At 34.9% G+C, this 13,962-nt stretch overlaps 1 protein-coding gene across 1 annotated transcript; it reads left to right on the top strand.

The window, feature by feature from the left end:
* Positions 1–7,627: 7,627 nt before the first annotated feature.
* On the top strand, positions 7,628–11,800 carry LOC107785651 (uncharacterized). The gene is made up of 5 exons (XM_016606997.2): positions 7,628–7,916; positions 10,057–10,191; positions 10,416–10,453; positions 10,576–10,642; positions 11,316–11,800. The coding sequence occupies exons 1-5, from the start codon at positions 7,692–7,694 to the stop codon at positions 11,655–11,657; spliced, it is 807 nt and encodes a 268-aa protein (XP_016462483.1). The 5' UTR covers positions 7,628–7,691; the 3' UTR covers positions 11,658–11,800.
* Positions 11,801–13,962: the final 2,162 nt, after the last annotated feature.

The following is a 13,962-nucleotide window of genomic DNA, read 5'->3' as shown; positions in this document are numbered from 1 at the left end:
CCCTTCGATTTTTCATGGAACCACCTAGTGGTAGGGGTGGGCATCGGTCGGTTCGATTCGGTTATGAATATTATCGGTTTTGCCTATCGGTTATCGGTTTACAAATATCATAACCCGATAACCAAACCGATAAGATATTGGTTATTGGTTATCGATCATTATCGGTTCGGTTATCGGTTTACCCGATAAGATAAAACAACTAAAACAGTTTTGCAATGTATAAAACTGTTTCGCAATATATAAGACAGTTTCGGTATAAAACTGTTTTGCTAAAATAGTTTTATAAGATTTGCAATGTATAAAACAATTTCGGTAAAATCAGTGTTCTTAAGATCTTCTTTGTTCAAACAACTAGCATTAACTCTTTGTACATTGATATCTACTTTTTTACTCTAGTACAGAATTATGTATATAGATTAAAATGTTTATTAGTTATGAAATACAAATTTTATAACAACTGACACAAGATAACTTTGTAACAACTCAACAATTTAAAGCACACGACGAATCTCACTTCAACTTTCAAACAAACTAAGAAAATCCAGAGCCAGAATGCTTTCAAACAAACTAAGAAAAAGAATGAAGATGAAGCAACTAAAAACTTACACGAAGAATCAAGATGAAGATGAAGAATGCAACTGAAGAGTGAAGTGAAGATGCAACTGAAGAATCTAATGGATCTGAGAAATGAAGTGAAGATGTGACTGAAGAGTGAAAGAAAGAAACTGAGAAATGCGACTGACGCCGGCCTGAGTCTTGACGGGCTGACTGGTGAGGGTGTGAGGCGGAGAAACTAAGAAAGAATTAGGGAAATCAAAGAGTGAACTATGAATTATGAAACCTAGTATGTATATACTTAAGGGTAAACTAGTAAATTAGTTAATCCTTATTGGATTATCGGTTTTACTCAATAACAGAATTGCCAAACCGAGCCCGAACCGATAACCCAATAAAAAACAATTTAACCCATTACCGAACCGTTAACCTAATAACCCAATACCGATAACCCAATAAATAATTAACGGCTCGGGTTATCGGTTTTACTCGATATATGCCCACCCCTACCTAGCGGTGACAAAATGGTTTAAAAAAAAATAGCTATCCACTCGTATTATCCATTAAAAATGGGTTAGATAATGAATATTTTAAAACAAATCAAATATGGATAAGAACCATATTATCCACTTAGAAAATTGATAACCAATGGATAGTTCTTCAAGTTTATGAGACTAAAAATTCTCCCAAAGTGATTATATTCAAGAAGTCATGGATAATATGAATCCATATTATCCGCTGGTTAACCTGTTTTTTATCCGTATTAAATATGTATTGGATCAGATAATTTATCCATTTTTTGCATTATCCGTTTTGACCCCGCTCAAAGCTGATCTGACCCACCCGTTTACCACCACTAGAATCACCTCATTCTCCTCCCCTCCCTCAACCCCAAAAAGAAAATCGATAAGGGAAAAATAAAAAAATGTTATAAAATAAAAGCAATGCAGTAAAATGTAAATAAGAAGAGATAGAAAGAAGGGAGAAGTATTTTCTTCTTTCACTTTGGTGTATCTTTCCATTGCAATTACATGGCCTTTTATAGGCATAAAAAGTAAAGATGATGGACATAAAGTAGGAGATTTAATCTTTAAGTTATTCACAACATGGGCATCAAGTGTAGCATCCAATGTACAAACTATTCATAACACTCCCCCTTGGATGTCCATGTAAGATAATGTGCCTTATTAAGAACTTACAAAAAAAAAATATTGGTATGTACATAGTTATTTATTATATGCATTGATTGATGTCTCATTAAAAACCTTATCAGGAAAACCCAGTGGGACAAAACCTTGGTTAATGAAAAGATTGCAGCGTGTAGTTACTCCCCCTGATGAAAAATCACTTAATGTCTCGAATACGATGCATTCCAATCTTATATATCAGCTTTTCAAATATTGAGGTTGGTAATGTCTTAGTGAACAGATCAGCTAAATTATCACTTGAACGAACTTGTTGTACATCTATTTTACCATTCTTCTGAAGATCATGAGTGAAAAAAAAAATTCGGTGAAATGTGTTTTGTTCTATCTCCTATGATATATCCTCCTTTCAATTGAGCTATGCATGCAGCATTGTCTTCATACAATATTGTTAGAATATTCTCTTTCGAAGAAAGACCACATATTTGCTGAATGTGTTGAGTTATAGATCTCAACCAAATGCATTCTCGACTTGCTTCGTGAATGGCTATTATCTCTGCATGATTTGAAGAAGTAGCAACCATAGTTTGTTTTGTCGAACGCCATGATATGGTTGTACCTCCACTTGTAAATAAATAGCTTGTTTGAGATCGACCTTTGTGTGGATCAGACAAATATCCTGCATCTGCATAACCAATCAATGATGTCTTGGATTCATTTGAATAAAATAAACCCATATCAATGGTCCCTTGGAGGTATCTGAATATATATATTTAATACCATTCCAGTGTCTTTGTGTTGACGAAGAACTAAATCTTGCCAATAAGCTTACTGAGAAAGCTATATCTGGTTGGGAATTATTGGCAAGATACATTAATGCCCCAATTGCACTAAGATATGGTACTTTGGCACCAAGAAGCTCTTCATCATTTTCATGAGGTCGGAATGGATCTTTCTTTATATCAAGTGATCTCACAACCATCAGGGTACTCAATGGATGTGCTTTATCCATATAGAATCGCTTTAAAATCTTTTCGGTGTATGTTGATTGATGGACAAATATTCTATCTTTCATATACTCAATTTGTAGACCAAGACAAAATTTTGTCTTTCCAAGATATTTCATTTCAAATTCTTTCTTCAAACAGTCTACTGTTTTTGGAAGCTCCCCATGAGTTCCAATGATATCTAAATCATCAACATATACAACGATTATAACAAATTCAGATCCAGACCTTTTTATAAAGACACAAGGACAAATTGGATCATTTTTGTACCCTTCTTTCAACAGGTATTCACTCAGGCGATTGTACCACATACAACCTGATTGTTTCAATCAGTATAAAGATTTCTAAAACTTTATTAAACAAGTTTCTCGAAAACTTTTATATGCTTCTGGCACTTTAAATCCCTCAGGTACTTGCATAAAAATTTCGTTGTCTAATGATCCATACAAAATAGGCTGTAACAACATCCATTAGGTGCATATCAAGTTTTTCTTGCACTGCCATATTTATGAGATACCTGAAGGTGATAGAATCCACTACAAGAGAATATGTTTCCATATAATCAATTCCAGGCCTTTGAGAAACCATTGTGCCACAAGTCGCGCTTTATATCTAACGACTTCATTTTTATCATTTCGTTTTCGCACAAAAACCCATTTATACCCTACTGGCTTTATGCCTTCAGGTGTTCGAACTATGGGTCCGAAAACTTCACGTTTTCCAAGTGAAGTTAACTCTGCCTGGATAGCGTCTTTCCATTTTGGCCAATCATTTCTCTGTCTACATTCATTGACAGATTTTGGTTCAAGATTCTCATCTTGTTGCATTATTTCAACAGCAACATTATAAGCAAAAATGTTATCGATAACAGTATTATTTCGGTTCCATCTTTTCCCGATTGAGATGTAACTTATTGATATCTCTTCATTCTCATTATTTTCAGGTACCTAGACCTCCCCTAAGGTCTTATCATTTGTTATGTCTTGGGGCTCTTCTTGAGCCACTACCTCTGTGTTATGTTCACTTTGATCACTTGCTCCTTTTCTTCTTCGGGAATTTTTATCTTTAGAACCAATTGGTCTACCACGTTTCAAGTATGGCTTAGACTCATTTGCTTTAATTAATTGTCCTGCCGAGATATCAACTCGAATTGGAGCATTAGCAGCTGCAATATGTGACTTAGTCACCCTTGGTAGGTTAGTGAATGCATCTGGCAATTGATTTGCAATATTTTGTAAATAAATAATCTTTTGAACCTCTTGTTCATATTGATTTGTTTGAGGATCTAAATGAGACAGTGATAATTCATTCCAATCTATCTTCTTTTTCAGCTGCTTATTTTCTCCCTAATGTTGGATATACTGATTCATCAAAATGGCAATCAGAAAATCTTGCCGTAAATAAATCTCCAGTCATCGGCTCTAGATATTTTATAATAGAAGGAGATTCAAATCCAACATATATCCTCAACCTTCTTTGAGGACCCATCTTTGTGCGTTGTGATGGAGCAATTGGAACATATATCGCACAACCAAAGATCCTAAGATGGGAAATATTTGGCTCCTGGCCAAAAGCCAATTGCAATGGGGAAACTTTATGATAACTTGTGGGCCTTATCCGCACAAGTGTTGTTGCGTGCAAAATAGCATGACCCCATACTGAAATGGGAAGTCTTGTTCTCATAAGCATTGGTCTAGCAATTAATTGGAGGTGTTTGATCAATGATTCTGCTAGACCATTTTGTGTATGAACATGAGCAACTGGATGCTCAATTGTTATCCCAATTAAAATACAATAATTATTAAAGGTTTAGGATGTAAACTCACCAGCATTATCAAGACGAATTGTCTTAATTGCATAATCTGGAAATTGTGCTCTTAGCTTTATTATTTGAGCCAAAATCTTGCAAATGCCATATTGTGAGTTGATAGTAAGCACACCTGTGATCATCTTGTAGATGCATCTACCAAAACCATATAATATTTGAATGGTCCACATGGAGGGTGAATGAGCCCACATATATCACCCTGTACGTTCCAGAAATGCAGGGGATTTCATCCTAACTTTAATAGTTGATGGTCTAATAATTAATTTTCCTTGAGAACATGCAGCACAAGAGAATTCCTTAAATTGAAGAATCTTCTAATTCTTCATTGCATGTCCATGTAAATTCTCAATTATTTTACGCATCATATTAGAACCAGGATGGCTCAACCGGTCATGCCAAATAATAAAATTATCTTGATTAGTAAACTTCTCGTTTACTACGGTATGTGTTTCAATCCTGCTAATACTTGTGTAGTATAAGCCGGAGGAAAGAACAGGTAACATTTCAAGCACATATTTCTTACCGGACATTATTGTAGTAATATAAAGATATTCAATCTTTTCATCATTTGTAGTCTCAATATGATAGCCACTTTGGCGAATATCTTTGAAACTTAATAAGTTTCTTTGAGATTTACTACAATATAGTGCTTCATCAATAGCCAAATTTGTTCCTCCTGGTAGTAATAAATTGGCTCTTCCAGAACCTTCAATTAATCTTGTACTACCGAATATTATATTAACATTCGCTTCTTTCATTACCAAATAAGAGAAATATCTCTTATCTTTTAAAATAGTGTGTGTTGTAGCACTATCCAGAAGACATATATCATCTTTATTAATCTTGAGTCCAATTGAAGATCGGGGAATTTTCATATTCTTCATAAAAAAAAGACAAATAATACATCATAAGAAATATGAAAGACAAGCAGAAAAAAACATTAAGAAATACATTAAGAATGTAGAAACTAGCAACACGTGATGCATTAGGAAAATACACTCAAGAAAAATAAACTAGTTGCAAACATAAAAATAACAACTTTTATAGTTTCATTCCCCAGTAAGATGATTAGTTCTTCAGTCAATATCCTCAAAGAAGTCTCCAGCTTCTAAATGAGTAATATTTGTTAGGCCTTCAAAATCATCATCTTTATATGCAAGATGTGCCTTAGAATCATATTTGTTTGAGGGACCTACTTCATCATCATTATTTTGAAAGGTCAAATGTGCCTCCACATTATTTTCTTTTTTCCTGAGGGAGGCTTGATAAAGTTTGACAAAATGTTCTGGCGTACGACAAATGCGTGCCCAATGACCTCTCATACCACATCGGTGACACATACTAGTTTTACCTTTTGAATGATTAATTTGAGAACCCTTATTGTTCTCCAATTTATTTCCACCATAATGACGATAATTGTTTCGCCCCCTGCCACGTCCACGTTTATGACCATGTCCACAACCACAACAATTATTTTGTTTTCTTTCAAACATATCATATGCTGCTACAACATTCACTTCTGGAAATGGAGCTGACCCAGTGTGACGGACTTCATGATTTTTCATTAATAGAGTATTATTCTGCTCTGCCACAAGTAGGCATGTGATTAACTCAGAATATTTCTTAAAACCTTTTTCACGATATTGTTGTTGTAGCACCACATTTGAAGTGTGAAAAGTAGAAAATATTTTTTCCAATAAGTCCTCATCTGTGATAGTGTCTCCACATAATTTTAATAGAGAACTTACTTTAAAGATAGCAGAATTATACTCACTTACGATTTTAAAGTCTTGCAATCTTAAATGTATCCACTCATACCGAGCTTTCGATAATACCGTAAGTTTTAGGTGGTCATACCGATCCTTCAAATTAATCCATAATTCGAGTGGATCTTTTACGGTTAAATATTTAGTTTTTAACCCTTCATATAGATGATGACGAAGGAAAATCATGGCCTTCACTTTATCCTGATTTGGTGCTTCATTTCCTTGTATAATAGTATTTCCAAGACCTTTAGCGTCAAGGTGATTTCAGCATCAAGGACCCATGATAAATAGTTCCTCCCGGTGATGTCAAGTGCCACAAATTCAAGTTTTGATAAATTTGACATAGTGAAAACTATCATAAAAGATGAATAAGTTAGAGAAATAATTATAATAATAAACAATTAATGAAAACAAAACGATTAAGGTAAAAGAAATAAAAATAGAGCTATATCATGTTAACAATCTACTATTTCATTTTATTCTTGCCATAAAGTAGAAATTACATACTTGTTTCATTTCACTTTATATTATTGATATATATGTGTTAATAAAATCGAACGTGACTAACATTATTTATATGTTCCAATAAATATAAAGTAATTAAACTATAAAATTATTGCTTGTCAATTTATTTCTCACAGTTCTTCAAAATGCCTTAAAGATATGTTTTGATCTAGGGAGTCCATGAATATTATAAGTATGACATTAGTGCATAGCTAGTTTGATGACTTTGAGGTCCTCTAAGAGTTGAGCACGGAAGGAAATAGTTATTTTATCACTGCAATGTACTTAAACTATTTAAGATGCCCAAGCGCACAAGTAATCTGCAAACAGTGAGCATATGATATGTACTGCCATAAATAAAATGATTATAATGATACATACCTTAATAAAATATGGCTCAACTTAGCGGGAGTTAAGAATAAAATTAGAGCTTCGTGCTGATAACGTGTTATAAAATAAAAGCAATGCAGTAAAATGTAAATAAGAAGAGATAGAAAGAAGGGAGAAGTGTTTTCTTCTTTCACTTTGGTGTATCTTTCCATTGCAATTACATGACCTTTTATAAGCATAAAAAGTAAAGATGATGGACATAAAGTAAGAGATTTAATATTTAAGTTATTCACAACATGGACATCAAATGTACAAACTATTCGTAACAAAAAAAAACTTATTAAAAACAATTATAGTACTCCTAAATGAACCCCCCACCCCCACCCCCAAACCAAAAAAGAAAAAAAGAAAAAAAAACATAAAAAAGGTGCAGGGATGAAAATGTAATTTTACATGAACACATCATTACTTCTCTAGCTGTTAGGTTAGTGGACCAAACTAAACGCAGAACAAAGCTAAACTAACTTCCAACAGTTGAACACTGTCAGATAAAAACATGTTATTGCAAGGTTGGGGCTTTCCATCTGCTTCTTTAAAATTCTGCAGAAGACGTAACACTTCAATTTACAACAATCCAACAACTAAAATCCTCATATATTCTTGTCCTAGAAAACATGGTAGATGTTTTTCTTCATCTTCTTTGAACTATAAATCTTTGCCTAAGTTGGTTTGTCTTCATGGAATTGGAATAGAAGACATTACTGATGTCATCCATAACAAGGTTAGTTCACCCCAAAATTCATAGCATAGTTTGATATATGTAAAAAGTTACCTTTTTTGTTCCCCATAATTCTTGATTTTTGCTTTTTGTTAGTTCTTTAGTGTAAAGTTTGAATCTTTATGTTTCAATTAGGCTGCAGTTCTGGTGGATTGTCATTGTATATGGTGATAGTTGGAGGGTCAATTTCAGAAAGATGATGAAATTAGTTGTATTATATGTTATATTTATGTATAATTGGATTACAATTGTTTACCAAAGAAAAAAATTAGGGATTCTAAATGGTTGTATATCATGTATTTATTAGGCTCCAAATTGGTTGGACTTCCTTTAGGTATGGTGAAAGATGTGCCATTTTGGTTCTTATTGAAGCCATTTGACCACCAAAGGATCGGGTGCAGCGGATAGGGCTGCTCCTCCCTTAACCAGAGGTCTCGGGTTCGAGCCCTGGGTACGGAAAAATCCTTGGGAGGGAGCGCTTCCCCCGAATGGAGCCCTACCCTGCGCGAATCCGGATATAGTCGGGCTCCAACGTGGGTACCGAACACCGGGTGGGAAACCAAAAAAAAAGGAAAAAAGAAGCCTTTTGGCTAATTACACTATGTTTATGTATGCTATGAAGGTCAATTGTGAAGAGATGATTAAATGCAGAGATAACTAGAGATAAGCATATACTAACAATTGTGCAAGATGTGCTTTTAGTCTTTGTTTTTGAATAATTAAGTTATACTGCTAACAAAAAGAGATTAACTTGTAGAAAAGGAGTATACAAAAGATCCTTATAGGTTCCCTATCTATGAAGCGGGTTATACTTTAAGTTGCTCAGACTCGGGTGCGGGTATCCGATAGGGGCACGGATCCGAGTGTCGGATTCGACAAAATCTAAATTTTAAGATTCGGGGGTACGGATCCAGGTATGGATAATGGTGTAGGGATTCAGCTAAGAAAATTCAAAATTATAAAAAATAGAGCTATAAAGAAAAAAAGAAAGTCATTCAAAGCCTTCCACCAACTCTCCATCTATAGCGCTGCTACTATCTACCACTCAGGACACGACCCCTTTCTTGGTTTTTTCTGAAATACAAAGCAGCAAATATGAGACAAAAGTACTACAATATTGAAGGTATGCCATTTTCCATGTCCTACATTTGATTTATTTTTACTTTTTAGAAAAATCAAAATCTGAATTTCCCCCCAAATTTGTCGATGGACTCAGGTCAAAGTATCTGAAGTTAGTTAACTGAATCTGGGACGTATCCTGCACCCGCACCCGTTCCGTGTCAAAACGGGTGCGACACCAAAAATGAAGAGTCCGCGCAACTTAGGTTACAGTATAACCAGATCATTAAATATTGGCTTTCACTTAAATTTGGTGCAAGTTTTAGGCCGCTCACTTAAGGCGCTAATTGGATTACAATAAAACCGAACACAACAGACATTATCATAGAGGCTGTTGTATGCGGAAGGAAAAAAGAAGAAAGAAATGAACATCCCAATTTGCTCAAGATGAAGTAGATCCAGTGCTGATGATTAAAGGTTGGAAAACCAAGAAGAATGTAGGTTTTGCCAAGTAATTATTTTGGAAATAAGTTAAATCATCAATTTTCAAGTCAGCATTTGGAAAAGGAGACTAGAGTGTTCATATATGAAGCAGAAACTACAAACTCATGAAAGTAGGCCAAAATCTTCTTTATGTCAGAACAGACCGTGCATGTGGCTTATAACCTGACAGGAGTCTCCCTTGAGCATATTGGCGACGCGATTACATTAGATGTCGAGCTGGAGCGCTCCCATGTCTCTCTTTACGATTGTTGTGTTAAGAGTCACGGATGGCTCTACTTATTTGGTACACAGTTTCATAATATAGTTTGGGGTCATTAAGGTGGATATTTCTTCGTTAAATAAGTAAGCTATAGTTTGGCTTAAACCTGAAAATGTGGAAACTGTTTTAAGAATGTACAGATTCTGCTCTCATATTCTTATCAAATCCCAATGGAAAAATGTCTGATTAGGCACTTTAAGACGTGGAAGCAATGTTCTACTCAAAAAAGCCTCAATGTGGAAAGATTTGTTTCAGAAATCATAGTTTCATATGATAGTATGCCTATATATGTTATTAATTTGTTTATAGCGTTACCTACAGGTTTTGGTTGCAGCAGCTGTATCTGCAGCGGCTGGTCAGCTGATGAAGCCTTTTACTTCAACTCTATTTTATGGCAATCAGTTCAATATCAAGACAGCATTACAGGCTGGGGGTTTCCCTTCCACACACTCATCGGTAAGATTCTTATCCTTCTATGTTTTCGCACTCTTGTGTAACCTCCCCGTTCATTTACTAGATGTGCTTTCAAACCTGAAGTCTCCGCTAAAGTAGTCAATGCTTCAATCCTTAATTGGGCTATGATAAACTAATAGAAAAATGATTAACTATATACAAAAAAACCAGCTTTGTTGCCTTTTTTCATTTCTTCTCGTTTAATTTCATCTATTTCCAAATGACAGGCAGTAGTCGCCACAGCCACCGCCCTTGGCTTGGAAAGGTATTTTCCTCCTTTTCTATCTTTCCTCTCGAGGAAGTGTCACATGAATTAGAACTTGGGAGAAAATGTTGCAGTATAGCAATTTTTGTTTTCTTGACTATTTATCAGTGCTGTAACTGCAGGGGCTTTTCAGATTCGATTTTTGGTTTAGCAGTGGTGTATGCTGGCCTTGTGATGTATGATGCGCAGGTATGTCATGGAAACTTGAGTGTCCCTCTCTTTTTCCAGCTTCACTTCAAGAAAAAATTTCTTTCATACTTCGTACGTTGCTTGACTCACACCTATTGCAATATGAGAAAGTGCTAGATTTTAGTGCTACATATTTGATACTTTTATCGAAACAAGTTTGGAATTTGGAAACTATGAATCTGATCGGAGCTGGTGTCCTAAGGTTCTTTGTGGCATAACAAGTCTAAACACAATCCTTTGAAGTGTAAAATATAGCAGGAGACGGGTGATTTTTGTCGATATTCCTTCAAGAAGGCACTCGTCATTCTTTTCTTGGATAACTAAGAAGGAACTCTGCAATGACAACAAAACCAGAAATGATATTATCCTAGGAAGATAAATAGATGTGAACCATATATATTTCATATAAAGACTAATGTTATGTGAGTTGGGCTAAATTTCTAGTTGCGCTATTATATGGTTGAAAACATGCTTAAAATGTAATTTTTTCACCAACTGTGAAAGTAAAAGAACAATACTCAGTTGTTACGCGGCCACAACATGAAACTCTCTACTTGCTCTAAAAGGAAAAGATAAGCAATTTCTGCTGATACAGGAAGGGAAATTATATTCTATATTGTTTTTCGCCAATTATATTCTGGTCTGTCCCACCTTCAATATTTTGCTTCTGTAGGGAGTTCGAAGGGAAGTAGGCATTCATGCAAAAGCATTCAATAAAGCTTTGTTCAGAAATCAAATAAACTCAGTTCCATCTAATAACGAACTTGATGTTTTGACGGATTCTATACAAGAGAAATTATCCTCAGGTGCAGAGAGCCTTGATCCTCGATTATCAGAGGAATCAAGTCCTTTTCAACCAAGGTTGAAGAATGTTACTCTATTGCTTAAACCCGATGAAAGACGAGTCTCATCTACTTTTGCTCCATTGAAAGAACAAGTTGGTCATACAGAGGTTGAAGTCATAGCAGGTGCATTCTTGGGATTCTTTGTGAGTTTGGCGGTAAGTTTGACGTGACCCCTCAGTCGTTAGTGTTTACTTGGCATTATTTTTTGGCCAATGAGTTACCACAGTAAATCTGTATACGGCATATTTACAATGTAAAATGCAACTAAAATCCTTCTATATATCAAGAAAATTTCACTAGCTTGCCTTCACGCAGACCTGTTTGTGTACAATTCTTGAGTGAATCCGGTTTTCATAGCCTGGTGTCAATCTTGATATTAGCACTTGATCGACAGTCGAGATTTGCTTTGGTATAAAAATCACGGTCCGCATATGAATTTAAGCACGATCCGCCTACGAATTTTCGTTCTTTTTTGATTCATGGTTATGCTGGTGCTGTATCGGTTCTGTATAATTGTTTTAGTGATTCCAAATGTCTGATGTTATAAGGTGCTACTGCTGTTTTGACAATGGCATCTGAAAGACATAATTAAGTAACGTAAAATATAACCACTCTAACAGCTTAAAATTTTAGATAATGTGGTCACACGATTCAACATTGCTGTCGGAGCAAGTAGTGAGTTAAAGTTTCACTGCCAACCATTATCAAGAAAAGGTTTCTCGTGCTTGGCTCATGAAAACGGATTAGCCTCGCACGTCCAGGACCGTGCCCAAAGACAACTAAATAAGTAGGAGTTACTGTATTGGGAAAAATTAAGTTCATATATGGAATTTATTATAAGATGACACGTCATGACACGTGGACCAGACAAAAGAGGATAGGTGGCAAAGAATGATCAAAGAGGCACGAGCTTCAACAGGCACGGACAGATGTTTAGAAAGATAGACACTCGAACCTCTTTATGATTAAAGAGAATGAATCTGATAGTAAATGAGGTATAGATACGCATTATTGGGCATTAAATACGAAAAACGTTAAGGAATCTTTAGTGAATCAAATATGATTACCAATTGTAATGATTATATTAAAAACCATTAAATGTCATTAATTGCCAATAATGACTCTATTATGGTAGAAACAAAACGTATTACCTAGAAATAGCTATAAAAGGAGAAGACTGATCATTTGTAAGGACACGAAATACTATTGGAATACATCGAGTTCTTCTAAAATAAGCTTTGACCGAAATCTCAATATTTGCTTAAACAGTTACCCCCGAGCATTAAAACACTACTCAAACCCTAATATTAAGCTGCCATTTAGTCTATGGTTTAAGTTAGTTGTGAGTAGTGGTGTCAAAATAGTTAAAAGAAAACAGTTATCTACACATATTATCCATTAAAAATGGGTTGGATAATGAACTTTTTAAAAACGGATCACATATGGATAAGAACCATATTATCACCTTAAAAATGGATAACTAGTAGATAACTAATGACTTTAACTTTTACATTTGTAAAACTTCAAATTGGGGATTCTTCAAATTTTGGAGATTAGTGGAAGAATAGGAATTCTCCCAAATGTAATAATATTCAAGAAGTCATGGATAATATGAATATTATCTACTGGTAATTAGATTGTGAGTCAGGTCGGATAATTTATCTGTTTTTACATTACCCATTTTCGATCCGCTTAAATCTGATCCGACCCGTCCGTTTGTCACCCCTAATTGTGAGTAAAGGGGACTAATTTTGAGTAAGAACTCTTGCCCGATGAAGGCAGTTGCCTTTATAGTTTTCTTAGATGTATAGATAAAAGGGAAAAAGGCCATTATTACCCTAGTACTATTGTAAATAGTACACGTTTGTCCTCCGTTTCACTTTACGTCTAAAACCCATCCTACCGTTAACAAACTTGATGAAAATGCCCCTAACCCTAACGGATGGTCAATGTGGCAGCTGACCCACTCCATTTTTTCCATATCAGCTGTTAAGTCACTTATTTACTCAAGTAAAAAAAATTAAAATATATCCCCCCAACCTCATCCCCTTCGGGCTCCCTACTTCTTCTTCTACGAGTTCTTCATCTTTACTTCAGATTTTTCAATCCAAATTAGGCCAAGTTTTTCATCAAACTGACTCAAGTTGTAACCATAACTTCTCAATATTAATATTCTCAACAAATTCCAGCTAACACTTTGCTTAAACTTCAGCAAATTAGAATACCCATTTTATGTTCTTAAGTATTCTTACAAATCCTTCAATGGTGATTTTTTTTTTTTCAAATCTATAAACATCAGTGTTATTCTTCCCGTTTCAAGCTCCAATTTTTATTTATTTTTCTACTCGATTTCAGCAGAAAACAAGCAAGAATTTTAAATTTTTGTTGCTTAAATTTTAAAACCGCGTCTCGATCTTCTTAGTTAGTGATTCCATAAGTTCTTCTTTTTCAGACCGGAGTTCGTGTATTTGGATA

This window comes from Nicotiana tabacum, chromosome 18 (assembly GCF_000715075.1).
Source record: "Nicotiana tabacum cultivar K326 chromosome 18, ASM71507v2, whole genome shotgun sequence".
NCBI classification, from domain to species: Eukaryota; Viridiplantae; Streptophyta; class Magnoliopsida; order Solanales; family Solanaceae; genus Nicotiana; species Nicotiana tabacum.
This window is presented reverse-complemented; position numbering and strand designations above follow the sequence as displayed.

Coding starts and splice junctions, on each gene's coding strand:
- LOC107785651 (XM_016606997.2), top strand. CDS start 7,692: ATGTTATTGCAAGGTTGGGGCTTTCCATCTGCTTCTTTAAAATTCTGC. Junction 7,917..10,056: donor CTGATGTCATCCATAACAAG/GTTAGTTCACCC, acceptor CGTTACCTACAG/GTTTTGGTTGCAGCAGCTGT. Junction 10,454..10,575: donor ACCGCCCTTGGCTTGGAAAG/GTATTTTCCTCC, acceptor CTGTAACTGCAG/GGGCTTTTCAGATTCGATTT.